The sequence below is a fragment of the Heptranchias perlo genome, chromosome 31 (genome assembly GCF_035084215.1).
Source record: "Heptranchias perlo isolate sHepPer1 chromosome 31, sHepPer1.hap1, whole genome shotgun sequence".
Lineage (NCBI taxonomy): Eukaryota > Metazoa > Chordata > Chondrichthyes > Hexanchiformes > Hexanchidae > Heptranchias > Heptranchias perlo.
In genome coordinates this window covers 18,707,296-18,733,950 of record NC_090355.1, presented here as the reverse complement: position 1 = coordinate 18,733,950, position 26,655 = coordinate 18,707,296, and the positions used below count along the sequence as shown (strand labels likewise).

Here is a 26,655-nt window from a genome sequence, read left to right as displayed (position 1 = left end):
TTCATTTACAAAGCAGTTTATTTTTAAGTGAACTTGTTTTCCAGTGAATAGATTTGAATACTGCTATTGTAAAAAAAAAATCCTGTCATTGCAGTAATATTACACCACCAGGAATGTGTAAACCAGGTGTTACAGAAAAGAGGACTTTTTTTGTCAGTGCATCTGTTAGAGTTAACTGCTAGGCTAGGATAAAACAAATAGAAAACGTTATAATTGATTTATTCACATAACATATGAAAAAAATAAAAAAATAAAATCTTTTAACATGTGTATACACTGTACCATAAAGAAACTACTTTTTCAACTTGTTTAAGTACTAAATGTGCCTCTTCAACACAATTTATTAGATGTATTTTTGATATAGCATTTTTGTTTTATGATTTGAAAAATAAAGGTTACAAGCAACTTTTGTCCTTTAGGGACTTGTTTTTTTGTTGTTCTCAGCCAGATGTTGGAGAATGTCAGAGTTCAGCTATCAATGCACATTGTACTCCAGCAGACTTCCAGCTAAAATTTAAAAATTGTAATGTGGTTGAGGATACAGCTGTTTGAGCTCAATAATACAGCTGAAAACGAAGTTAATGCAATGCTGCAAGAGGACACAGACATTTTTAAAGTAAATGTACTTCAACTTCTACTCGAGAATGATAGCAAAGACAGTTAATGACTTCAAGTACCTTGAAATCAATGGTTCTATCAAGAAAGGACAATGAAAGCCACACACCTCTAGTTTATGTCGCATCCTTAAATTTATACATCTGCAAATCCCAATCAGGAAGGTAGTATTTTAAAACTATATAAACTGTCCGTTCTGCTAGATGACTGCAGGAGTTAGGATAAGTACTAAAGTCACAGTTTAGAAGATTTTCCACTAACTTCTATGCAATTAGGCCAAGTGACAAGTACATCACCAGGTGTACCAAATTTAGTTTAGACAGGTGAGTTTTGTGCCAAGTAAGCCAAATAATGAGGTGATATCCAACTAAGCACTAAACCAGTCAAAATACAGAGTGCAACAAAGGGACATCCAAGCGAGTTAAAATATAATGAATGCATTGTCAAATGTATTAGCAAAAGCCCAACTGTTCCTTGACAACATCTGAAATATTGCCCAAAGACTGTGAATTGGGTACAAATTGTATAATCAGAAAATGACAATTACATTATTTTGGCCAAACCAATTTAAATTTTCAGTTGGAAATAATATTGGATCAGTAGGTATCAGAGTTTAAACTGTCCCATTCTCAGCTATAATTTTAATCCCATTCCAAAAGTTTGTGCCCAAGAATTGTAAAACTTAGCACTTATCATTGATTAGCTAAAATAAATAGATAACCACCTTTGCTGCAATCTTATATTTTTTAAACGTCGTTTTTAAGCTATTTTGTTTTTGTCCGTGTGCTATCCCCTGCAATCAAGAAACTGTGCTCATATCATGTGCCCAGATCTTTGACAATGTCACTTGTCTGAACAATAAAATAGGGAGGGGCAGGAGAGTGACTCCTTTTCCTGGTGCCTTATCTTTGCTAAATGTCACCTTATTACATGGGAAAAAAAAAATCACACATCTGAAGACCCATCCAATCATTCTGCAGTAGAGCAGGTTTTTAGATGCATTCTGGTGCATATAAAGACCATCTTGTGATCTCCAGAAATAAGGGATACTCTACAGATTTTTTCCTCTGACACATAGTTTTTTCTTGGAATATTATATGCATTGATAAGGGCATTGTAACTTTTTTTTTAAAAAACTATAAACTCTAAATGTTTGGATATGAACTTTATTCACCTTTACCTGGCCTTGGTTAAGGTTTTAATGTAATCATTAACAAAACTGGTTCATTCCACTACAACAGCTGCAGTAACACACATCCATACTTGGTGAGAACCTAAGGATTTCACAGCTGAGAAAAATGTTGCGACATTCTAAAGCTACAGAATTAAAAGTACTTGTATAAATATGTCACAAAATACTGTCCCAGATGAGGTATATGCTATTGTGCTAGGTAACCCAAAAATCTAATTTCAGGACCAATAGTGTCAAAAGCTACTGAAAAAACGGTAGTCGGCTCTTAGTGACATTGGATACAGTACTAGAAAGATGCATACAAACTATTAAAAACAGTACTATTTAACTGCTGGTAAAAATAGAATACACTTTATCAGTTTGAAAACTTTGACAAAAGTCTTGTGTGTACTAGAAGCAACACTTTAAAAAAACACCCAAAATGGTAATTCTTTAAATTATGTTTGCAACTTAAGTACATAGTAAAATCAAATTGAGAAACCACTTTTTTGTGTGAACTGAATCTGCAACTTACGAGTCTACTAAATATGTAGTCTACTAAACATGACTGACAATTTTGATAAACTAGAAGTACAACTATAGTGGAATCTTCATTATCCATACATTAATTATTTTGGTGGGATAAACCCTTGTGTCAGATGTCACTTCATGACATAGTCTGCTAACACCAATCTCCTCCTGTATAACCTCACTCTCAAGAAGGAATATGTATTATGTTATTTGTACACTATTTTTCTTCATTCCTGTGCCTAGGGTATTGCTATATTAAAATTGAGTGTCTTGTTCATCTACCAATTTCTATTATCCACAGACCTCCTCCCCATTGTGATGGCTGATGGAGATTGTGCTGCGTATACTAATATCTAGGTGAATACAAAATAAATCAAATCTAAAGGAAACTGATGTATATCGGTAATAAATTGATTAAAAAAACCTCCCTCAAATATGATAAACCAGGAATTTAAACCAGACTGCTTTCTGATATTTTGAAGAGTTTTTTTTTAAAAAACATGGAATTGTCCAACATCATACTTTTGGAATTATATGAAATAATTTTCCATTTAGAGAATAGTCAGATCCCAACCACTGCACTTAACGTTGTCCCTCAGTACTGCAAATCTCTATTCCACAACCAAGAGGGTGGTCAAAGCAACCTTGCAGGCCTTTGTAGCTGCTCTAATCTGAAGAAGTGGAAGGCAACAGTAATGCTGACACACTTCTCCCTCCCCATCCCTATAAGTGGCACCTCAGATGATGACTCTGTCCGAGATCAGGAATCCTTCATAGGAAGAAGAAACCAGAGGGGAAAAACCCATATCACGTACCACATTGATAAGTGTATTAGTGCATTGCGCTAATATACTACTGAGGCAATAAGGAGAACCATTGAGCTAAAACTTCTCAAGGTGTACTAATCATCCCATTCACTGATTCACTTCTGGAGGGGAAAGATAAGTAAATAAGCTCTCTAGCTCACAAACATTAGCTCTGCAGGGATTTATCCATAATCCCTTGAGCAGATTTATATTCAATGCCCAAAAGTAATTACATGGGAAGAGGGTTGGGGGGGGGGGGGGAGGAAGGAAGAGGAGGAAGAACATAATCACTAAAATCATGTGCTTAAAGAGTTAGCAAGTGGCACTAAATCTCTGTCAACTCCTTATGGAGGCCTCGATTTGAATGATAGCTTCAGCAGTTACTCAAGACCTCCAAAAAAAGTGTTGTTGATTCTGGGGTTGGCTGGAGTGACAATGGTTTTGAGGGTGGGGGGAAAAAAAAATCCCTTGGAGATACATCCCACTCTGCTAAACACCTCCATTGGCCAATACAGAAAGCCACCGATTATGTCAGTAGACAAGTTCCAGTTCACGAGTCTCACTCCCTAGGTCAATATAGACATAGCCTAAAAAGGCGGAATTATGGACGCGTGAATTTTTTTTAAACAAACCAACAATTATACATCTGGTGCTTTTTTAGGACTGTTTAATCATTCAAGTACATCAGGGGAAAAGGAAAAAAATGAGTTTACGACCCCTGATTTCTGAAAACTCTGCTATTAGTGAAGATATAGCTGAAAAATTGGATTCATTTTTTCGTTCCTTATCTTCAAGGGAACAGGACAGTAAAGCAACTATTGCAAAGTGGATGTTCCAAGATAGCGGGGAGTAATGAAATTAGCATCACTAGAGTTGGCAATTGGATACTTGGATATCAGAGTAAATTAAGCATTTGCGCTGGGTGGGATTAATCCCAGAGTTCTTAGGGAACAGTGTCAGCCATGGCTCAGTGGTAGCACTCTTGCCTCGCAGTCGGGAAGGTTGTGGGTTCAAGTCTCACTCCAGAGACTTGAGCACAGTGCAGTACTGAGGGACTGCTGCACTGCTGGAGGAGCAGTCTTTCAGACGAGACATTAAACCGAGGCCTTGCCTACCTTCTTAGGAGGATGTAAAAGATCCCATGGCGCTATTCGAACAAGTGCAGGCGAGTTCTCCCGGATATCCTGGCCAATATTTATCCCTCAACCAACATCACTAAATCAGATTATCTTGTCATTATCCCATTGCTGTTTATGGGACCTTGTGTGCAAATTGTCTGCCGTGTTTCCTACATTACAACAGTGATTACACTTCAAAAGTACTTCATTGGCTGTAAAGCATTTTGGGACGTCCTGACGTCGCGAAAGGTGCTATATAAATATGCAATTCTTTCTTTCCAAGGATACGCTGACAGAAATATTCAAGATTTATTAGAAAAGTGGGTGGCAGGAGAATACTGGAGAACAGCAAATGTTGTGTCCTTATTTTAAAAAGGATTGAGGTGGGGATATTGGGAACTATAGACCAGTTCGTCTCATTGTACCATTCGAGAATTGATGGTAAAGAAGAAATTGGTAGAACATTTAAGGAGATATAAACTAGTTAGAAAGGGTCAGCGTGGATTTACAAGAGGGAAGTCATGCCAAACCAATTTAATAGTTACTTTATCAAAAAAATTCTAAGGATAGGGGTGACAACATAGATGTAGATTTTAATAAAACTTTTGATAAGCTGTCACATGGAAGAGGCAGAGAATGATCGAATCATAGCTTGGTGAAAGGAAACAGAGTTTTTGTGAAAATTGGAAGTATTCTAGATAGAGCTGTGCGACGAGTTGACAAGTGGAGTCCTACTATCCCCGGTGTTGGGACCGGTAATGTTCACTGATGATCTGAAAGAGCGTGTCTGTAGCTTCATCTCAAATTTTGCAGATGACAGCAAGGGTGGATAATACATGGAAGATCGGGGCAAGCTACAGGAGAGTTTAAACTGTTTTAGGGAGTTAGGCGGACTGTTGGCAAATGCAATTTAACAGAGAATCACAGAATCATACAGCACAGATGGAGGCCATTCAGCTCACTGTGCCTGGGCCGGCTCTTTGAAAGATCTATCCAATTAGTCCCACTCCCCTGCTCTTTTCCCATAGCCCTGCAAATTTTTGCTTTTCAAGTATTTATCCAATTCCCTTTGGAAAAATACTTCCACCGCACTTTCAGGCAGTGCATTCCAGATTGTAACAACTTGCTGCATAAAATAATTTCTCCTCATTTCTTCTCTCCTCATTTCTCCTCCCCCTCCCCGGGTTCTTTTGCCAATTACCTTAAATCTGTGTCCTCTGGCTACTGACCCTCGAGCTTTAGATCTCTTTACACATGCAGTATTTGGTTCCCTGCAAATAGAAACTGCTTTACTTGCTGTGAGGACCAGGGCAAAAATATTGTACATTTTGACTTTTAAAAGGTAGATTTTATTTTTTTTTGCTCTTTTTAATCCTGCCAGTGGAAACAGTTTCTCCTTACTTACTCTATCAAAACCCTTCATAATTTTGAACGCCTCTATTAAATCTCCCCTTAACCTTCACTGCTCTAAGGAGTACAATCCCGGCTTCTCTAATCTCTCCACATAACAAATGTAAAGTCATATACTCAAGGATTCAAAGGTACATCAAGGTTAAATATCAACACATCATTGGTTACAACTATTAGGACAGCAGGAAGATGGATTAATTGGATTGCTGATTGTTTTTGGCTTTGAGATTTTCTATTTCAGTATTTATTCCTTATATAGAGTAGCTTACTCACCCAGCACCCCTGAAATAAGTAACAACTATAATAAAGCAGTTCCAAGGGGAATCTGGTTACTATACTTTGAGAGAGAAAACACAAAGGGCCCCAATATATGGAATATAGTAGCATTAATAGCATAAAATAAACATAGGCTGGGTGGCACAGTGGCTTGGAGTATGATCCTTTTTTACTTATGAAACTTTAAATCAAGATAGTTCAGATCTTATTGAGGGGAAGGTCTGATATCTGTGCAGGATGGGCATAAGGTCAAAACGTTCTATTCTATTGTCTAGAGATTGACGAGGTAACACACAGTGAGACATTAATACTGGCATGAGCTATTGTAACTTGTCCTTACTCTGGACTAGAAGGTGCTGTGGAAACTGGATATAATGGAAGCTTGCAAACTCCCATTGTGACAGATTTCAAATGCAGTGAGGCCTGAATTTAACACACATGCAACAGGAGATGAATTTGTCAATGTTCTGAAATATATGTCTCATTAAGTTACCTTTCTACTTCCATTAGCTTGATAGTTTAAAGTCAGACTTCACGCATTCATATCTATGTGGGAGGTGGGGAGAAGAAAAAAAAAAGCACGGTTCCCACTTCTGATCATTATCTAGCAATCCCTGCGTGGACATCAAGTGACGGCAGGACTGGAGTCACTGATGATGGCTCTTGTGAATGTCCCCATACACGGTCAAGGTACGTACAATAGCTACTTGAGGTAAATTGGGTGCCAGCCACCTGTAAAACTGTACTCCATAAAAAGGAGTCAACCCTTCAGGAGAGGAGGGGAGAAAATTGGTGAGAAACCTCTCTTCCGGAATCAGTGGGAAGATGGCAAGACTATCTTAGTCTGTCTTTTCCAAAAACCATGGGCTCGATTTTAACTATCCTCGGCTGGCAGAAACCAGGTGGGGACACTTAAAATACAGCAAGGCACTTACCCACTCATTTCACACCCCAAACTGGCCAATTGCCCCAGGCTGGTGAGGTCCTCTTTAAATGTGATCAGAACCCAATCTGCATATCATCGGGGCCTGATCTGACATTTTAACCACAGCTCTGTGGGGGAGCAGTCAGAGTTGGCTTCCCCACCAGGCAAAACCAGCTGGGAACAGCAGCCAGGGCCCAAATTAAGTTTAAAAAATGTTTTTTTTAAATTTAAGTTTCTTTGTCGACCAAGAGGAGCAGGAGTGCTCCACCGGGCCCCACAAGGAAACCCTGGAGCTCGCCTGCCCTGGGCTTCCACCCACCCCGTCCCGACTGGGATTCCCCTCCCAGAGCATTTACCTTGTGCTGAGAACTGTTGTGCGGCAGCCTCCTGCTGCCTGATTTTAACGGTTGGGTCGCCACTTCCCATCAACTACCCAGCCGATTTGGTCAGGAAGTCGGCAAGCAGCATGCTAATGAAGCCCAGCCATGAAAAACAGATGAGCCTACCCGCTACTGCTCCCAGACGGGCTTGCCGCTTGCTATGCCACATTCCCGCATGGGAGTTAAAATTGAGCTCCATGTTTCTGTAATGCACATTTTCTCTGTTAAATTAAGAGTGACACAATGAAAAGGCCTGCAGTATTATAAATGCTAAAAATAGAACACAATGATTAAACATCTGTTGTGGTGCAACTTCCCTCTTTGCAAAAATGTTTATGCTCCCACACCACTTTACAAAAAATTTAAAAGATAGTTCTTGATGTGGCACATTAGCTGTATGTGTACTTAGCCTAAATTGTCAACTGGAGTGTGTCTAGTCAATGAATAAGATTGCTCACCAAACTATCCTGTTGATGAGTATCGTGTAGCTGTTTTTGTTTGGGGGGGGGGGGGAAAGAGACAAATTGCAAAATAGTCCAATACTACCAAATCTGGAATATACAAGAAACCAAAAATCCAAACATCTAATTGAAACACAAACCAAGTAACAATTCCACACGCAAATCTCTCCCCCAGATCAGTTTTATGGAATTCTGCAATGCCCACAAGGAGTAGACCATTATTCACAGGCGTTAGAAACTTCAAGGAATGGCATAACAAAAGAAGTGCTGAGGCCTGAAATCAATCACATGACCATTAAAATCAAAACTAGAGTAATGTGTATCATATAAGCCAACTCCCATGATTAACAACAGCTATCATATCGCAAATAATTCTGTCACTTAATTTTAAAAAGACACCTAGGTAGAGCAGCTTATACTACATCATCATTGCTGGGAGCTGAGCAGAATCACTAGTATAGTGATTCTAGTAACATCAAGTTACAATGTACAAAGTATGGAATCACTACTCTTGAATAAAGCTTTAATTGTAGACCTGGCATTTTAGATCTATGCTGAAGACACAGAAACTACATATTCTTGCCTATCAATAATCAGTCCTAGTTTCCCCAAATAGCATATTCTATAGGAAACAATATCTGGAGACAATACAGAAGGCGGCAGGACCAGTGCCACACCAGTTGAAAATAGATTTTAAAATAATACAAAAAAGCCTTCATCTCTCACAGAAACTGAAAAATGATAAACACAGGGATGATCTAATTGAGGTGTTTAAAATAATAAAAAGGGGTTCAATAGGGTAGATACAGAGAACTATTTCCTCTGGTTGGGGGAATCCAGTACAAGAGGGCATAATCTTAACATTAGAGCTAAGCCATTTAGGACTGAAATCAGGAAGCAGTTTTTCACACAAAGGGTAGTGAAAATCTGGAATGGATGCTGTGGGTCAATTGAAATTTTCAAGACTGAGATCAATAGATTTTTGTTGGGTAATGGTATCAATGGATAGGGAACAAAGTCAGGTAAATGGAGTTGAGGTACAAATCAGCCATGATCTGACTGAATGGTAGAACAGGCTCGAGGGGCTGAATGGCCTACTCCTGTTCCTATGTTCCACAAAGTCATAAGGCAAAATGTCACAATTTAGGTATTAGCCCTGGAGAATTATTTAATTAACCAGGTGGTCTCTATTGCCTACATGTAAAGAGGGTTATTGTGCCTTATTTTGAACTTAGCCCTATACGATCAGCAAAAAGCTGCTTAAAGAGATTGACATCTGTTCAATGATAAATGCTAAATGGCCCATTACAATGCATTCAGTTATTTTAGCAGTTTAAAGTACTGAATTGCATCTTTCAAATTACACATTCCAGCAAACACCTATTAAAACTGTTAGTTTATAATGCTCTTTCATCAGCTAGAAGAGAAATCTACAGAACATTTCTTCCAAGTGCAGTGCTCTGCAGATTTTCTAACCCACTGATTGTATACCATTTTTTTTTTGATTTGGTGCGAAATTTCTACCACCCTCCCCAAAGTGTTTAAATTTACTGCTTGCCCAAAAGAGGTTCAGTTGGCCTTCTAACAAGATATTTGATCTAAAAAAGCATTACTGCAATCATTCAATAGTATCTACTTCCAGAGTAATTTCTTGTATGCTTCCTTCAGTGACATTATCTACACATTTCTTCCCATGCTGTTCTTTAAGGTGCCGCCTGAGTGCGGGCTTATGTGCAAAGCCCACGTCACAGTAGTTACACTTGTGTGGTCTGTCGCCACTATGGAGATTCAAGTGGTCCTGCAGGGAACATTTCTGAGTGAACGTCTTCCCGCAAATTGTGCACTGATAGGGTTTGATTCCTGTGTGTACTCGGATGTGCCGGGTCAGATTACTTTTTTGTGTGAAAATCTTGCCACAACGCAGGCACAGAAAAAGTTTGTGTGTTTTCAAGTGACTAATGAAGTTTTCGAGGTGCTGAAAGATTTTACCACATTTACTGCAATGGTGGGGCTTCTGAAGCCATTTGTCTTGCATTTTAAAATGGTTGGTATACATAGTTTTGTTGGCAAACAGTTTTGTGCCCCTGTTGCGCCTGAACAAAAACCCACCTGCAGCAGCCATTTCCTCATTTGGAAAACTACTCAAACCTTGCAACTCAAACTCATTGGCTGCCAGCATAAAACTTGTACCATTGACAACTTCGGACACTCTGGGCGGATTGGCTACAAAATTCTGTAAACAACTGTCTACCACTTTGTTGCTTCTAGAATCAACAGTTGAATTAACGAGGGAGTGCTGCGATTCAGGAGAATTTGCAATAGCTCTTTCAGCACTATTGCTGAAATTATTTGAGAGATGGCTCAAACTGTCACCATTCTCACTCTCTTGAATATCACTAGTCAGAGATTCCACTTTAACAATACGAATGTTGCTGTCCTCCGAGTCAGTTTCACATTCAGAGACATCCCTAGTTTGTGTAAGGTCTTCCATTTTGTTCTTTCCAGAATCAGGTGGAGGACTTTCTTGCGGCCTGTCCGAATTTTTAGGAAATGCAGTTGAAGTGCTGCTTTCACCTATGCTGTGCGCTTGGTCTTCAGACAATAACTTTGGCTCAATGTATTTAGAAAGGGCCTGTGTGCACCTTTCCACAATGTGGCCCATTTGAAGGTAGCTTGCAGCAGTTAAGTAGTTTACCAATTCTTTCACAGGGAACTCCAAAACACCAGTGTAGCAGGACAAAAGTATCTGTTCCCCAACCTCAGAACTCTGGAGAAGTGAAATTCTGACATCCTTTGAATCGTTCAACAAAAACTGGTCCCTCAAAAAGGGAGAGCATGCTGCAAAAATGATTTTATGCCCTAGAAATGCCACATTGTTGATTCGGATTGTGACATCACAGAATCGGTTTTGCTGCCTCAAGAGATTCATTTTCTGCAACATGGAATCTCCATAGCTTGTAAACTTAAAGCGAAGGACGTCAGAATTTGGAGCCATGTTTCCAAACCTAGAAAGAAACAGAAAAAACATGAGAAATTCACTATAAAAGAATAAAGATCACTTGGTATTTTAAGTCACTTTTACGGTATATGGTATACTTTTTATATTGTTATTAAGAGTATTCATTTCACACTCCAAGTTCAGTCCCAAGATTACCAGACACTTGAAGCTGCCTACTTGAATAATAAGATGTTACAACAGTCATTTCTGAACTACTTTACTTACTTGGTAAAACTCTTAACACTGACTCAAAGATTATAAGTTCCAGCCCCACTCTATGAACAGAGCACATAATTAAGACAAAGCTCGTGTCTTTGTGAGCAATATGGGTGCATACCATGGAATTGTGGTCCACACGAAGTTTAAATATGCACTCTCATTAATTTACATTATTTCAAGCTACTGATACTAGGTGTTCTGACTTAGGAATTATCCATCAACGAGGCAACAGTAATAAGAACAGTCCTTTCCAAACCTCCAGGCCGAGCCAACGAATTAGAAATAATAAGTACAAATAGAACATAAATGTCTGGACTTTGAGGGCTGGATTGCCAGGGCTTGGAGAACACGTGACCCATTGGCCACAGTATGGACACCTCTGATTTAGATGCATGTGCAATACTGAGCATTATCAGATATATATCTGCCATTCTTCAGATGAGATGTTAAACCAAGGCCTACTCTGCCTGTTTTGATGGATCAGGTAGACATTAAAGAACTATTGGCATTTGAAGAAATGCAGGGAATTCTCCCAACATCTTGGCTAACATTCCTCACTCCAAAAAACAGTCTTATTGCTTTTTGTGGGATCTTGCAGTATGCAAAATGGCAGCCACATTTGCCTTTGTAACAACAGTTAAAGCACTTCAAAGTAAGTCATTGTATGCATCATAGTCATGGGCACAGCAGGAGGCCATTCGGCCCATCGTGCTTGTGCCGGCTCTTTGAAAGAGCTATCCAATTAGTCCCACTCCCCTGCTCTTTCCCCATAGCCCTGTAAATTTTATAGTACTTGGAGAGATGGTGATAATGTATAATAAAAATGTAAGTCTTTATTTGAAAGATTGACTTTTATTCAAACAATTACACAGTGGGTTTTTTGTGTGTGCCATTAAATTGCAAGGAATGTATCAGAGTGTCCTGTTTTGACAATTGCAGGTATGGGCATCATACTCAAGTCATTTTCAAACTGTGTGTGGGGATCCCTGTATGTACTCGCACGCTCAGCAAATTCCTGTGCCCACCTCCAAAAGACAATGTCAGCCACTCAAAAAGAAAACAAGCAGTGCTACGATTGCAGAAAGTGTTTTATTAGTATACAGTGACAGAAATAACATGCCAACAAGTCCGAAGTGCAAAAAATTATAGCATTTAAGTTTTGTTTGTTGTGCAATCAAGATCCAAAATCAATTTTTTTTTAAATAAAAAGTGATATGTAACAAAAAGTATCTTTCAATACGAACTAAGTTTTTATTTATTTTTTTAACACCACTGCACATCCCACCTTCAGTAGCAGATGACCTTTTTCAAGCTCTTAGTTTATAAAATTGCGACACAAGGAACAAAAAGAGTGCACTGTATAAATTAAAACACAAATCAACATCTGCAGCTTTTTGAAAAATCACAGGAAGATTGCTTCATAAATGTCAGCCTTGGGTCAGAGATAGCACTCTCATCTGAATCAGGAGCTAATGGGTTCAAAATCCATTGCAGAAACTTGAGCACCTAATACAGGTTAGCATTTCAGTGCAGTACTGAGGGAATGCTGCCTTTCAGATGAGATGTTAAAGCGAGGCCCAGTCTGTCCCCTCAGGTGGACGTAGACGATCCCATGGCACTATTCGAAGAGCAGGAGAGTTCTCCCAATGCCCTGGTCAACATTTATCCCTCAGGTCAACATCAAAACACTACCATCTGGTCATTTATCTCATTGCCATTTGTTGGACCTTTCAAAGTGTAGCAAAATCCTGCTTTGCCAGTGATTTGTGAACTGGACAATAATTCAGTCAAAGAAAGTCACCCTTTACAGGGTAGTTTTGTTAATCAGTGATTATTTAATGATTTAAGTGCACACAAGCATGAAGCAAAATCAAGACACATGATCTTAACCTATTATACACTTGGTGGTTCACAATGTAATTATTTAATGATTTAACTATTCATACAAACATGCATGAAGCAAAGCAAGCAAGCAATACCCACAACCTTTTATAAGCCAAGGGTCTTGCATCAAGGCAGTTCAGAAGTGATCAGCTTCTCATGTCTTGAGGTTCTTTATCTTCTTGTCAAGGCAGTTGAGGTTCTTTGTCTTCTTGTTGTTTGACATCCTTCCTCGAGGTAAGCTTAGTTGGGATCCACCTGGCTACCGCTCCTCCGACTGTTGACTCTCCAACTGTTGAAGCTGCTACGATGTCCTATCTTTATATATTTTTTTACAGTTAGGATGTGTTCAAAGTTATGTGAAGTCCCATTTTGGCCACTCACCCACCGTTGCATTAATGATGGATGGTTGGATGGACCACTCAAAAACCGTGCGAACCCTGCTTTGGCTTCTTGTCCGTGTGAATCCAGGGACATTTCCAGCACTGTTTTTCCAAGTTATTGTTTTGAGAACCAAAGTTGTTTTCAAGCATCAATGTTGTTGTGAGAACCAAAATCGTTTTGATAATTGAAGTTGTTCGAACCCTCTAGAAGGTTCTGAAGGCTTCTGTCTTTCGTTCTTATCAGTTATTATTGAAAACCGAAGCTTGTTGAATTTTCTGCACAGCTGCAGTTCTAAACGTATTGCACTTACTGCTTTTGCAGTTTTAAACTAAGTCCAAATGTCCAGTTTTAAATGTTAACGCTGTCCTTCAAATGTAATGTCCAAATACTTTGAATTCACAATATTCAAAGGGGTTTTAATCATAATGTTCAAGAGGTTTTAACCCCTGCCCTGCAACAGTGACTACACTTCCAAAGTACTTAATTGGCTGTGAAGCACTTTGGGAATTACCTCCTGTTCGTTAGTTTCCAAGAGGAAAAACCCATGTCAGTTTCTGCTCTCTCAGCTTCTCAAAGTAATATTGAGGTTCCTCATAAAGACTCTGGCTCTCAGAAACTAAGTCACAGGTTCAGGGCTCTCTCAGACTCCCAAGGAGTAGCACTACCAGTCTTCAAGGTTCTCAGTTTTAGCCTCAAGCATTAGGCAAACTAATGCTCAGTCTCAGTGAATTAATCCTCAGACAGTTTTGAGCGAACAATCTCTCAGCCTTTATAACTCTCCAATCTCACAAGTAACTTTGCACGCGAGATGTTTTTAGAATTTTGGGACAGATTGGAGCGGATGTGGCTCAAGATATTTCTAGAATCTCTAGGCAGATTTGCAGTATGTGCGGTTTAAGACGTTTGTAGAATATCTGGCCAGATTGTGTGTGTGGGGCTTAAGATGTTCCTGATATCTCCAGCAGATATTTGGAAGGGAAACTCTGTCCTTTAATTTTAATCTTATGAGCCAATTCCTCTAATGGTCTGTTTTAGACCTTACATTTTCTCTGGCAGTCTGGTTTTACTGTACTGAAGAATCTGGTTACTGCTTTGACGGTCTTAAAAGTTTGGCACTATAGTCAATTTCAAGCTAAACTTTCATCCTTTTTGCTTCCTTTCAAAATTGCCTTAAATTCATCAGGACCTTAAGTCAACTTTCTTACAACACATACACAGGATTGAGATATTTGAAGTGTATTCTACAAACACTAGATTGTGATATTTTATTAAATAAGTTAAAAGAAAATAAATCCTGTTCTGTAGATGATATGTGCAATAACACTCAATGGTCATATTAAGTTGAAATTTATTTTGGAAATATCAATTGACCAAATTTCTGGAACATTGCTAATTTTCAACAACAAATACTTATTTTAATAGAATTCGGCTGAGTTTAAAAAAATAAAACTCCAATTTCCAAATCTTAAATTGTTACCAAAAATTTAGATTTGATGCACGTTACAACACCAGATAGTTATCTGTGAGGGTTATAATTGAGACCAATAGATCTCCAAAAATGTCACTCTGAGGGTCTTCTAGGTTACTGGTAGCAAGCTATTTTTGTGAAATATTAAAGATTCCTCCTATATTATCATTTTCTGGTTCGTATAGTAATAGGGTTTCTTGTTTTTTTTAAAAACCATCAGAAACAAGGTGAAAGGTCAAGACCCGCAGGGCAGGACAATACAAAGGTTGAAAACAGTAAAACAGAAGATATAAGGTAAATCAGAAAGTAGTGACTAGTTGACACCAAGCTTAGGTTTTGAAAGCACAGATACTGTAGGAGGAAGGAAAGACTGAGATAAGTAAGCAGCCAGGAGGCCCTGAGAAGGAATAAGCTAGAGTCAAAGACTGTTCATTGAGTCTTGATTTCAAGTGTGAGGATGTTTAACACATCTTAAAAGAAAACAAATATCAACAAGCTGAAGAAATAGTACCTAATAAGCTAGGTGTACAGTATTGTCAACCAATAAAAAGGCAAAACTAACGTTGTAAACAAAAGCTCACAGTGGAAGTAGCTCAAAATAATTGTTACCCCACCAGCGAACAAATGTTATCTGTTTTTAATATAACGGGTCAGTTGCTGTCTTTTCTATGTTTCTACCTCTCTATCTCTGTTTTTTTTTGTTTGTTGTTTTTTTTGGTGATTTGTATATTCTGAGACCTGGCAGGTAACACCTGTCTGTCTGCACACTGATTGCCTTGGCAACGGGCAGTTGAAAAAACTGTCTGTAATCACCAAGCATTGTTCTGTGAATTATAAATGCGATTTCATTTCGAGGATTTCATTTTCACATCGTTCACCTACGAAGGAGGAAGCCTCCGAAAGCTTGTGAATTTAAAATAAAATTGCTGGACTATAACTTGGTGTTGTAAAATTGTTTACAATTGTCAACCCCAGTCCATCACCGGCATCTCCACAAAATAATCTCCAGCAGAGGAATGATAAATTATTTATTATTGGGCTGCATGGTTGCCTTTTCAAATCGCAAACTAGATTCCTGAAAGTTGCCATGATCCCAGTCTCTAGTACGATCTTCAGAAAAGCAATGTGGGTAGTGGGTCTGACTGATAATAAACCCGTGGGGGCAAGCTGTAAATTATGTGTTCTAGACTTAGGCCAGAAGGGATAAAAAGTTGTTTCTTTTTCTCCAGTATTTTGGACTTGATCCAATATTATAAAGGACAGAAGATCAAGTGAATTACAGTGCGAAGGCATAGTACCATTAATCCTTTCCCTCGGAATTGGGTCACACAAGCCAGCTAATTTCCACAAGAACTAGTGGAAAATATTACAATTTGTGGTAGTAAAAGGACACCATTGGGTCAAAACAGCATTAATACTATGAACGCTCTAGATGATTATAGTTGCTTTTTAAAATCATCCCAGCTGGACAGTAAAAGATATTTCAAAGTGGAAGCTTCGGCTTACCCAATAACAACCATTAGATCATTTGAAAACATTAACAGCCAGGTCATTGAAGAATGATGTTTGGATTACATCCTCACTGCTCACACCCTCTGGCCCCTTCCACAATGAATTACATCTTCACTTCCATGTCTTTCAAATGGGGCAATAAAAATTTGTTTCTTTGAATTCTTCACGAGGTGGGTTTTTAAAAAAATGTTTCTCACAAATTGCCATCTTACCTTTGATAGTTCCACCTTTAGTCCTTCATATATTCTTGGCTTCACCATTTCCTCTGACCTCAAATGGAGCTCCTGCATGTCTAAAGTTATATCCAGGAAGCAGTTTCTCCTTTTGTACCAAAATTTTTTTCCACTCAACAACTCTTAACTCTCTATAAATCCTTAGTCTGTCCAAAAATTGAAAACTCCAGAGGCTATCTGAGGAGGCTCTTAGTACATCTCTTATACTCTGGGGCAGGATACAAGGAAAAGCTTGTTATCTAAAAGAGCCATATCTCTCACCATCACAATCTTTCTCAGTTTTATCACTAGTAATAACATGGTCAGTGCTACTCTGAACTTTCCTCTCTTCATAGAACAGGCCATCAAACAGGTTCTTCCTCATCCCTACATCCTCTCTGCTGAAAACAAGGCTCATTGCACAGCCTTCTAGAATCATAGAAGTTACAACATGGAAACAGGCCCTTCGGCCCAACATGTTCATGTCGCCCAGTTTATACCAGTAACCTAGTCCCAATTGCCTGCACTTGGCCCATATCCCTCTATACCCATCTTACCCATGTAACTGTCCAAATGCTTTTTAAAAGACAAAATTGTACCCGCCTCTACTACTGCCTCTGGCAGCTCATTCCAGACACTCACCACCCTTTGAGTGAAAAAATTGCCCCTCTGGACCCTTTTGTATCTCTCCCCTCTCACCTTAAATCTATGTCCCCTCGTTATAGACTCCCCTACCTTTGGGAAAAGATTTTGACTATCTACCTTATCTATGCCCCTCATTATTTTATAGACTTCTATAAGATCACCCCTTAACCTCCTACTCTCCAGGGAAAAAAGTCCCAGTCTATCTAACCTACTCTAGCTTATTCCTTTCCAGGGTCTCAAACATCAGCCTTTCCTTTCTGCTACATTCTTCAGGCTTTTAGAACCCAAGCTTGGTGTCACCTGATCACTACTTCCTGATTTACCTCATCTCCTGTTTCATTTTAAACCTTTCTGGTGTCCTGAGCAAAGGGGCTTAACTCTTCACCCCATTTCTTAAGTTTTAAAACATTATTTGTTACTAGATAGTACATAAGTGAAACAGGAAAGGGCAACATGCCGGCCTCGCCAGTGACGCCCACATCCCATGAACGAATAAAATATATAGGAGGGATCTTTATAACCTTTCATAAGAAATTGCTTAGTAAAATGTCCTAGAAGAGACATTTTGTACCATATACACTCACATATAAGGCAACCCACGTAAGAGACAGGCCCACAAAATTCCACAATTACAAAGCTTCTAGTCACCATAATTAACATCTTTTTCTCAGCTAGCATCCACAAATATTTTTTCTTTCTGCTCTTCTCAATTCAACAATTACATTTCTAACAGATGCTTCATTTTGCAGTGCTATGATATTTAGATGGTTACACTCTCTATCTAGACTTCAGTCCCAGCTCCCTTCTGATTTTTAAACTTCTAGGCCTTGTATCTATTCTGCTATGCTGTCTCAGTTTTTAAAAATCAGCAATCTTGGTCTTGTTATCAGGTCTGACCTCAAATCCTGCCATCTCATTATCTAAAGCTGCCTTCAGGAAACGGTGTTTCTTTTGTGCCAATCACTTAGTTTTTTTTCAACAACTTTAAACTCTATATAAAGCCCATTTCCACCCAAGACTTGAATGCTGCTCCTGTAATTTTGAAAGCTCTTCTAGCACCCTTCTCACGAGGAAGAGTTACCATGCAAAATATCTCAGCCCTGGAGGACCAAGTGACAGCTGACAGCAATTGATGATTATAATGGGCTGGTACGGTGCTGCAGCTGGGCCTAGCATCTTTAGAGATTGCTCAGCTAGGAGGGAAAGCAGAGGGAAGAGATGACCCTGGCACATGACAAACCCTATATTTTTAACTTCAGTCAGGGACACATTTCTAGTCTTGTATGATTACATACAGTATGCACTCATTGTTATTCTCCACTGACAAAATGTACAATTTTCACACCAGTAACTGTTAACCTTTGATCACCTGGGACAAAAGAAACCTGCGATTATAGCTAATGGAAATATCCACTTTTAAAAATAAAACTGTACAGCATAATAGTGCGCATAACCATAGATAGCAATGCAGACCTTCACCGAACACTTCAGAAGGCACCAAAAATGAGCCAGTTTCTACTGACTCCCTCTCGACTTTGATTTTTCATTGTGGCAGATCGGGCTGTTTGACAGATGGGTCCAAAGAGCAATCTAGCATCTACTCAGACTATAGTACCAACTGTGGAGGATTTGCAGACTCCCTGGGATTTGTTTCCTTGTGCAGAAAGGCCAGATGGTCATTTTGAATGCTGCAGCAAGTATTGGTGTGGGTAGGGTTAGAATTCAAATGTAGTAAATCTGGTATCTTGAACTTTCTAAAGGAACTGCATGTAAATTTGTGTAGGAGGAAAATTAAACCCAGGCTTTTGTGGTTTCAAACTATCAGTGATAAGGTTTTAGAGGTCATTGTTCCCATAACATCAGTGTACATAGAAATACTTAGCCATATGTACAAGCTGATATTTTCACATTTAATATTTCATTTTCACTTCTGTAAATTATCACTGCTGGGGACTGTGAAAATGAAGGTAATGGATGTATACACATTTTGTTCTAAGTTGCAAAAGCTGACTAGTAGCATGGGGGGACCAGGCAAGTGGGGATTTAAAATCAGACTATTTATATCTGTTGGACTGCTACAGATATAAAGTAAGGCAGGTTTGAAAGGGAATACCTAGAGTATTCGGTCGAGTCAAAACTGTAGCAACCCATAATTATTTTTAACATTTCTACCTAGATTAATATAACATTGCTCTCTGAACTAATTTCAGTTCACAATAATGTTTATTCCTTTTTAGGCTGCAAAGCACTGTAGGAATTAAAACTAAACATTTACCAAAATTCAGCAACAGTGATGTGAAATACCATAAGCATTTTCCACAGCATCCTTCATCCAAAAATGTCAACCTTTTAACTGGAGGGCATAAGAGGGTGAATGATCATAGAATCATTGAAAATTTACAGCACAGAAGGCGGCCATTCGGCCCATCATGTCCACACTGGCCGAAAATGAGCCACCCAGCCTAATCCCACTTTCCAGCACTTGGTCCGTAACCATGTAGGTTACAGCACTTCAGGTGCACGTCCAGGTATTTTTTTAAAAAATAAGTTGAGGGTTTCTGCCTCTACCACCCTTTCAGGCAGTGAGTTCCAGACCCCCACCACCCTCTGGGTGAAAAGATTTTTCCTCAGCTCCCCTCTAATCCTTCTACCAATTACTTTAAATCTATGCCCCCTGGTTATTGACCTCTCTGCTAAGGGAAATAGGTCCTTCCTATCCACCCTAACTAGGTCTGTCATAATTTTCTACACCTCAATTAAATCACCCCTCAGCCTCCTCTGTTCCAAGGAAAACAACCCCAAAAAGGTAACCTATGTGTGGAGTCAGAAGATGTTGTATGGTTTTTAATGAATACTTTGTGCCTGTCTTCACAAAAGAGAGTGACGATGCAGACATTGTAGTTAAGGAGGAGGAGTGTGAAATATTGGATGGGATAAACAGTGAGAGAGGAAGTATTAAGGGGTTTAGCATCTTTGAAATTGATAAATCACCAGGGCCGGATGAAATGTGACCCAAGCTGTTAAAAGAAGCAAGGGAGGAAACAGCGGAGGCTCTGAGCATCATTTTCCAATCCTCACTGGACACAGGCATGGTACCGAAGGACTGGAGAACTGCTAACGTTATACCGTTGTTTAAAAAGGGAGCGAGGGATAGACAGAGTAATTACAGGCCAGTCAGTCCAACATCGGCGGTGGGCAAATTATTGGAATCAATTCTGAGGGACAGGATAAACCTTCATTTAGAAAGGCGAGTAATCAAGGACAGTCAGCTTGGATTTGTTAAGGGAAGGTCGTGTCTGACTAACTTGATTGAATTTTTTGAGTTGGTAACAAGGAGGGTAGATGAGGGTAGTGCATTTGATGTAGTCCACATGGATTTTAGCAAGGTTTTTGACAAGGTCTCACATGGCAGACTGGTCAAAAAGTACAAGCCCATGGGATCCAAGGGAAAGTGGCAAGTTGGATCCAAAATTGGCTCAGTGGCAGGAAGCAAAGGGTTAATAGTTGACCAGTGTTTTTGTGACTGGAAGGATGTTTCCAGTGGGGTTCTGCAGGGCTCAGTATTAGGTCCCTTGCTTTTTGTGGTATATATTAATGATTTGGACTTAAATGTAGGAGGCGTGATTAAGAAGTTTGCAGATGATACAAAAATTGGCTGTGTGTTTGATAGTGAGGGGGAAAGCTGTAGACTGCAGGAAGATATCAATGGACTGGTCAGGTGGGCAGAAAAGTGGCAAATGGAGTTCAATCCAGAGAATTGTGAGGTAATGCATTTGGGGAGCGCAAACAAGGCAAGGGAATACACAATAAATAGGAGGATACGGAGAGGTGTAGAGGAAGTGAAGGACCTTGGAGTGAATGTCCACAGATCCCTGAAGGTAGCAGGACAGGGAGATGAGGTGGTTAAGAAGGCATATGGAATTCTTTCCTTTATTAGCTGAGGCATAGAATATAAGAGCAGGGAGGTTATGCTGGAACTGTATAAAACACTAGTTAGGCTTGAGCTAGAGCACTGCGTACAGTTCTGGTCAACACATTACACAAAGGATGTAATTGCACGAGAGAGGGTACAGAGGAGATTTACGAGGATGTTGCCAGGACAGGAGAATTTTAGCTATGAGGAAAGGAGCACTTTCTATACTCCTCTAGGCTTTCTGCAGTATTGAGTTCTGAGTGTCTGACATAAGCTTTCCATATGCTCCTTGACATCCAGGGGGCTCTAGAATTGGCAGTCCCACCCTTTTTCTTTGAGGGAACATGTTTACTCCTAACCCCTTGAACACCTCCCACTGCTCTGACATTGATTTGCAGTCAAGTAGCTGTTTCCAGTCCATTTTTGCTAATTCACTTCTCAGCTATTAAACGCTGTGTTCTGATACAATTAACGTTTTTCATTTTGTAAGAACCAGGGCAGAATTGTTGTTTAAGAAGTAAAATATCTATACCTATTCCTTCTCCTCCACCCACTCCCTCATAAAAACTGTCCTTCCTTGCTTCAGTTCTCCATGTACTAAGGGTTTCTCCCTACTTCCATTTGTCTTTTCTGCTTAGAAGAACTTAAGTATGAAATGTTTGCATCACCAGAAGACCACAACAGTGCACTCATCTTGACGGAAGAACCTGTTTACAAACTATTTTATACAGGAAAAAACAGTAGGCTTGCATCTTTCAACAGTGTGTGCAAGATATCAGAGAACAAGTTTAAATAAATACAAGTTTTCCTTTTTAAAATGTCGCAATTACAAGTCACTACTACTGCTGTAATCGGCACTGTTTAAGAAGTGCATTTTAATTCACTAGTGTTATTGGAACTCTTTGTTTATTACAAGCACAATAGCCTCTTTCATCTCAAACACAAACCATAAGGACACCTGTTTATCCCAAAACTCAAATGTTTAACACCTATCTAACAACATATTAAGAAAGTGTAATAAACTTAATTATTTCTTCACACCTATTTAATATCAATTTTCCTTAATGTCAAGCAAAGAGACATTTCTTTGAACTAGGACATAATAAGTTATTTACAAAGTGTCCATGTCTCTTTTAGTTATCTTTGTACTTAAGCCACTATCATCTACTTGCATTGAAATGCCCCATTTTATTATTTTTGCTGTCATTCATTGTGCTCTATAAGACTAACTAGATTGAGTATACTATATGAAATCTAGTGGCAATAGACACTTAAATCACTTAGAGTGCTTTACCACAAACCAATGACCAAAGCGAAACAGATGGGCTAAGAAGCAGAATGAGTTTGAGATTTTGACACGATGTACACCAGACAAATTGAACAGCACATACATAAAAAGTGTTGTGATGCCACTCAATACACATAGAATGAAATAAGGACATTAATTTGCAACATGCACAACTATTTTTAAATTTATCAACAAACTACTTGCAGCAAGACAAACTGGCTAAAAATAACATGTACAAATCAGTGCAGTGGTACTTTAAATAACTTGTCCTGCATCTGTTGTGAAACATCAGAACATAGGAGGGGGGGGGGGGGGGGGATGGAGGAGAGGAGAAAAAGAGTTCAATTTAGGATATCAATTCCTAATTAATCTCAATAGTTCTGCAAGTAGAAAACGGAACGAAATTCCTTAGTAAGTTACTGTACAAATAATTTTTTTAAGGCAAAAAAAAATCTGTAAAATATTGTGTGGGAGTCAACACTTTATGTTTGTAAATGGAGCCAGATTGCAGCTTTCTTGGGCCTAGTACCATAATGGAACAAAGCCAAGCCTGCTCTAGGTTTGCTCTGAATACAGAGTAACACTAACACACACATACAAACACAACAGCAACATGGGGGCTGCTCCAGAAACCGCACGCCAGCACCAACTTCCACCTCAACATTTAATTTTAATATTTATATATTTTTTCCCCTTTTTTAAATCGCTTCCGGCCTCGTTAGAGCGTGTGTCTGTGTGGGTTTTGTTATGTGTGTGTGTGTGTCTAGGCGGAGCGTTAGAGACGGTTCTAGCAAAAAAAAAAATCGCCGATCTAGCATTGTGATAGCGGGAGGAGCGAGCGCCCCAAACTGACCAGAGAAATAAAAAGAAACAAGTCCACAAACCAAACCCCCGCTTCCTTTCTGCGGGACGGTGACACGGCGCTCAGGGAAATGAGGTTGGGATTAAAAAAAAGCGGGTGAGAGTGAAGGGATCGAGATTTTATAAACACTGTACCTTCCCCTCCTCCGGATTCTTGAAGCTCCGGGACTCGCGTCTCTGCTCGAACACGGGAGCGAGGCGCGGACTGGATTAATCTAGACAAACACTGCAAGAACCCCGTCAATCATCCCACTTAAAGGGGCCACCCTGACCCTGCATCTCCAACTTCTGATTTTAATCCCTCTCATTTATATTTTCTTATTTTTTAAAAAAAAATAAAACTTCACAAAAACCCATGTGTGTTTTCACAAATTAAAATTCCACATCCAATGAAGTGCTGTTGAATTGCAGTTACTGTTGAAATGTTGTAATGTGGGAAAATGCAGCAGCCAATTTATGCACATCAAGGTCCCACAAACAGAAATGAGATTACGGATCAGATAGGTCAACAATTGTTGTTGTTTGATATTTGCCAGGACACCAGGGGAACTCTCCTGCTCTTGTTCAAGTAATGCGGTGTGATCTTTTATGCCCGCCTGAGAGGGCAATCAGAGCCCTGATTTAACGTATCATCCAAAAGGTGGCACTCTGACAATACATCACCCCCCTCAATCTAAATTATGTGCTCGAGTCTTTAGAGTGGAGCTTGAACCCACAGATTTCTGATTCAGCGGCAAGAGTGCTACCAATGAGCTGACATCGTGCAGATGAAACCTCTAAGAGCACAAGTTAAAAACAAAAGGGGCTTAACGATTTCACTCTCAAGATAGTTGAGAAAATGAGGGACATAATAATGACAACTGTAATTTAGCATATTACATCCACAACAGTGGCTCAAATCTTGCTGGAATGGGGCATACGCCGTTATTAGACTTTATCCTGCACCCTTCTGCTCGAAAACTTTTTGCTCTCTAAGTTGCTGTAAGTGCAAGCTGATAACGGTGCGGCACGGGCATCTGGGACCTTAGTGAATGATGGGTCCAACAGTCTATCTCCTTAACTAATGAGATTTAAGGATTGAGAAAGAAACAGAGGAATAACGGAGGAGGAGGGTGAATTGGGGTGGGTGAATTAGAATCAAATCAGGTACAGAAAGAGAAACAAAGAGGAAAAGAAAGATTGGAGTAAGTGAGAGAGAAAAGGGAGACAATTTTAAATTTTAAAAGTCTCTAACAACAATTTACTACCTGCAGGAATGAGACTCCACAGTTTCAATTGTTCCCTTTCTGGGCCAAAGAGGTTGATTGGCATTGCATTAACAATTATCACATCGTAAAAAGGGTATGCATGCTGTTAAGTACCAGCTCTAACTTTCTGCGGCAAATTTAATTTGAGTTTAATGTGAAAATCCAGCAATTTCTTAAAAATAATGGGGAGGTTGAGGGCGAGCTATCGTTTGTGCGAGGCAAAGGGCGGAGCGGCTTAAATGGACCAGCAAGTTCTGGCAATTCGCAACTCACGGTATATCTCTTCTTTCCCTGAACTTGCTGGCTGGTTTGCGCATTAATACTGGCGTGCGTCATGAACTCGCCATTGTTTTTCCAGCAAGATTTGGGCCAGTATTTCAGCCCCCCTGCTAAAAATTAAATTATGATGTGGACTTTTTATGTTATTGCTTAAATCTGTTTTCGATGATAAAGTTTGAAGTTCAGCTTTGTAAAAAAACAAGAAATATTGAATTAACCTCTGATGGTTAGTTGGCAATGTAAAGATTACAATGGTCTGTCAGCCATAGCTCAGTGATAGCATTCTCGCCTCTGAGTCAGAAGGTTGTGGATTCAAGACCCATTCCAGGGATTTGAGCACAAAATATAGACTAACATTCCAGTGCAGTATTGAGGGAGTGCTGCACTGTTGGAGGTGCTGTCTTTTGGATGAGACGTTAAACTGAGGCCCCGTCTGCACTCTCAAGTGGACGTAAAAGATCTCATGGCACTATTCAAAGAAGAGCAGGGGACTTGTCCCTGATGTCCTGGCCAATGTTTATCCCTCAACCATCACCTAAAAAAACAGATGATCCGGTCATTTATTTCATTACTGTTTGTGGGACTTTGCTGAGTGCAAACTGGCTGCTGCCTTTCCTACCTTACAACTATAACTACACTTCAAAAGTACTTCATTAGCTGTAAAGCGCATTGGGACATCCTGAGGTTGTGAAAGGCGCTATATAAATGCAAGTATTTCTTTCTTTAATGGTGACAAATGTAATTTTAGATTGAATTACTATAAGTTGTAATAAAATGGAAATATATTCTGTTTACATATCAGGCTTGGGAATAATTTTGTTTAAACTATTTTAAAGAGACTGTATGCCTTTTATTTCTATAATTGGTAGTACATGTTTAATATTTATACTATATATATATTTATACTATTTATATATATTTATATTTATCTGGTCAGTTATCCCATTGCTGTTTGTTGACCCCTGCTGTGCACAAATTGGCTGCCACATTTGCCTACATACCAACAGTGACTATACTTCAAAAGTACTTCATTGGCTGTGAAGTGCATTGGGACATCCTGAGGATATGAAAGGCGCTATAAAAATTCTAATTTGTTCTTTCATTGTGCTCCAAGGGACCAGTGGATACACAGAAGGAGAGTCAGCAGTAGACAAGATCAACAAATCAGTAAGATAGGAAATAAAGGAGAAAGAACAAATGATGAGAAAGGAGAAAATAAAAGGGCAATCCTAAGAGCTATAAGAAACATCCAGACCTTTCTTGAAATTGCAATGTCTGAGCCCATGACTTGAAAACCATGACCAGCAAGTTATGCTTACTGGACCTGGACTAGCAACCAAAAAGAAAAAAGACACTAATTAAATCACATTACTGCTGATCTCCGATTTTCCATCCCTTCCTGTGGGGAGATGCCTGACTCGTATCTACTTCCCCTTGTTGATAGATTATTTACCATGAAGAGTATTGTGTGTTCTAATGTATTATTTCAGTCTCTATTTCATAGGCAATATTATAATTTCATATTATGACTGTATTGTGATCCCTCAAATTTCCCTGGCCTACAAGTTTGGGGATCTACCCAATTTCCCTTCATTTACCTCGTTCCCCTTTGTCCTTCTCCCTCTCTTTCTCCCCAAGACATTTCTTCACTCCTCTTGTGCAATTCCCCATGGATAGCTGAAAATGCCTGGGTTTTTGGCCAGGCCATGTTGGATCTACCAGGTATTCACCCTGACCCTTGCCTCTCAAAATAAATAACCATGATTTTATCTTCTACCCTTTCCGCCCTGAGCAAATGATATTGTGCTAATAGCGACTACTATGCTGCTTCTATAAATCTGTCTTATTTCCTGATATACAATAGTGTCTAATACTCTTGTCTCTCGATTTCAACTATGTATGCTTATATGTTCCCTTGTCCTTTATGTATATTAAAAAGGTGTTCAAAATGAGAGAATAGCTTACAGGTTTAATTTAGCAAATTCCTGCGGATTTAATCTCCCTTTATTGACAACTAATTTGTTAAACAACCTAACATTTTAAGACAACATATTT

At 39.2% G+C, this 26,655-nt stretch overlaps 1 protein-coding gene across 1 annotated transcript; it reads right to left on the bottom strand.

Annotated features, from left to right (window-relative positions):
* LOC137300545 (zinc finger and BTB domain-containing protein 26-like) lies at window positions 1-23,267 on the bottom strand. The gene is made up of 2 exons (XM_067969680.1): window positions 23,210-23,267; window positions 1-10,698 (listed from the first exon to the last, which is right to left on the bottom strand). Exon 2 carries the CDS (start codon window positions 10,686-10,688, stop codon window positions 9,312-9,314), a length of 1,377 nt encoding a protein of 458 aa, XP_067825781.1. The 5' UTR covers window positions 10,689-10,698; window positions 23,210-23,267; the 3' UTR covers window positions 1-9,311.
* Window positions 23,268-26,655: the final 3,388 nt, after the last annotated feature.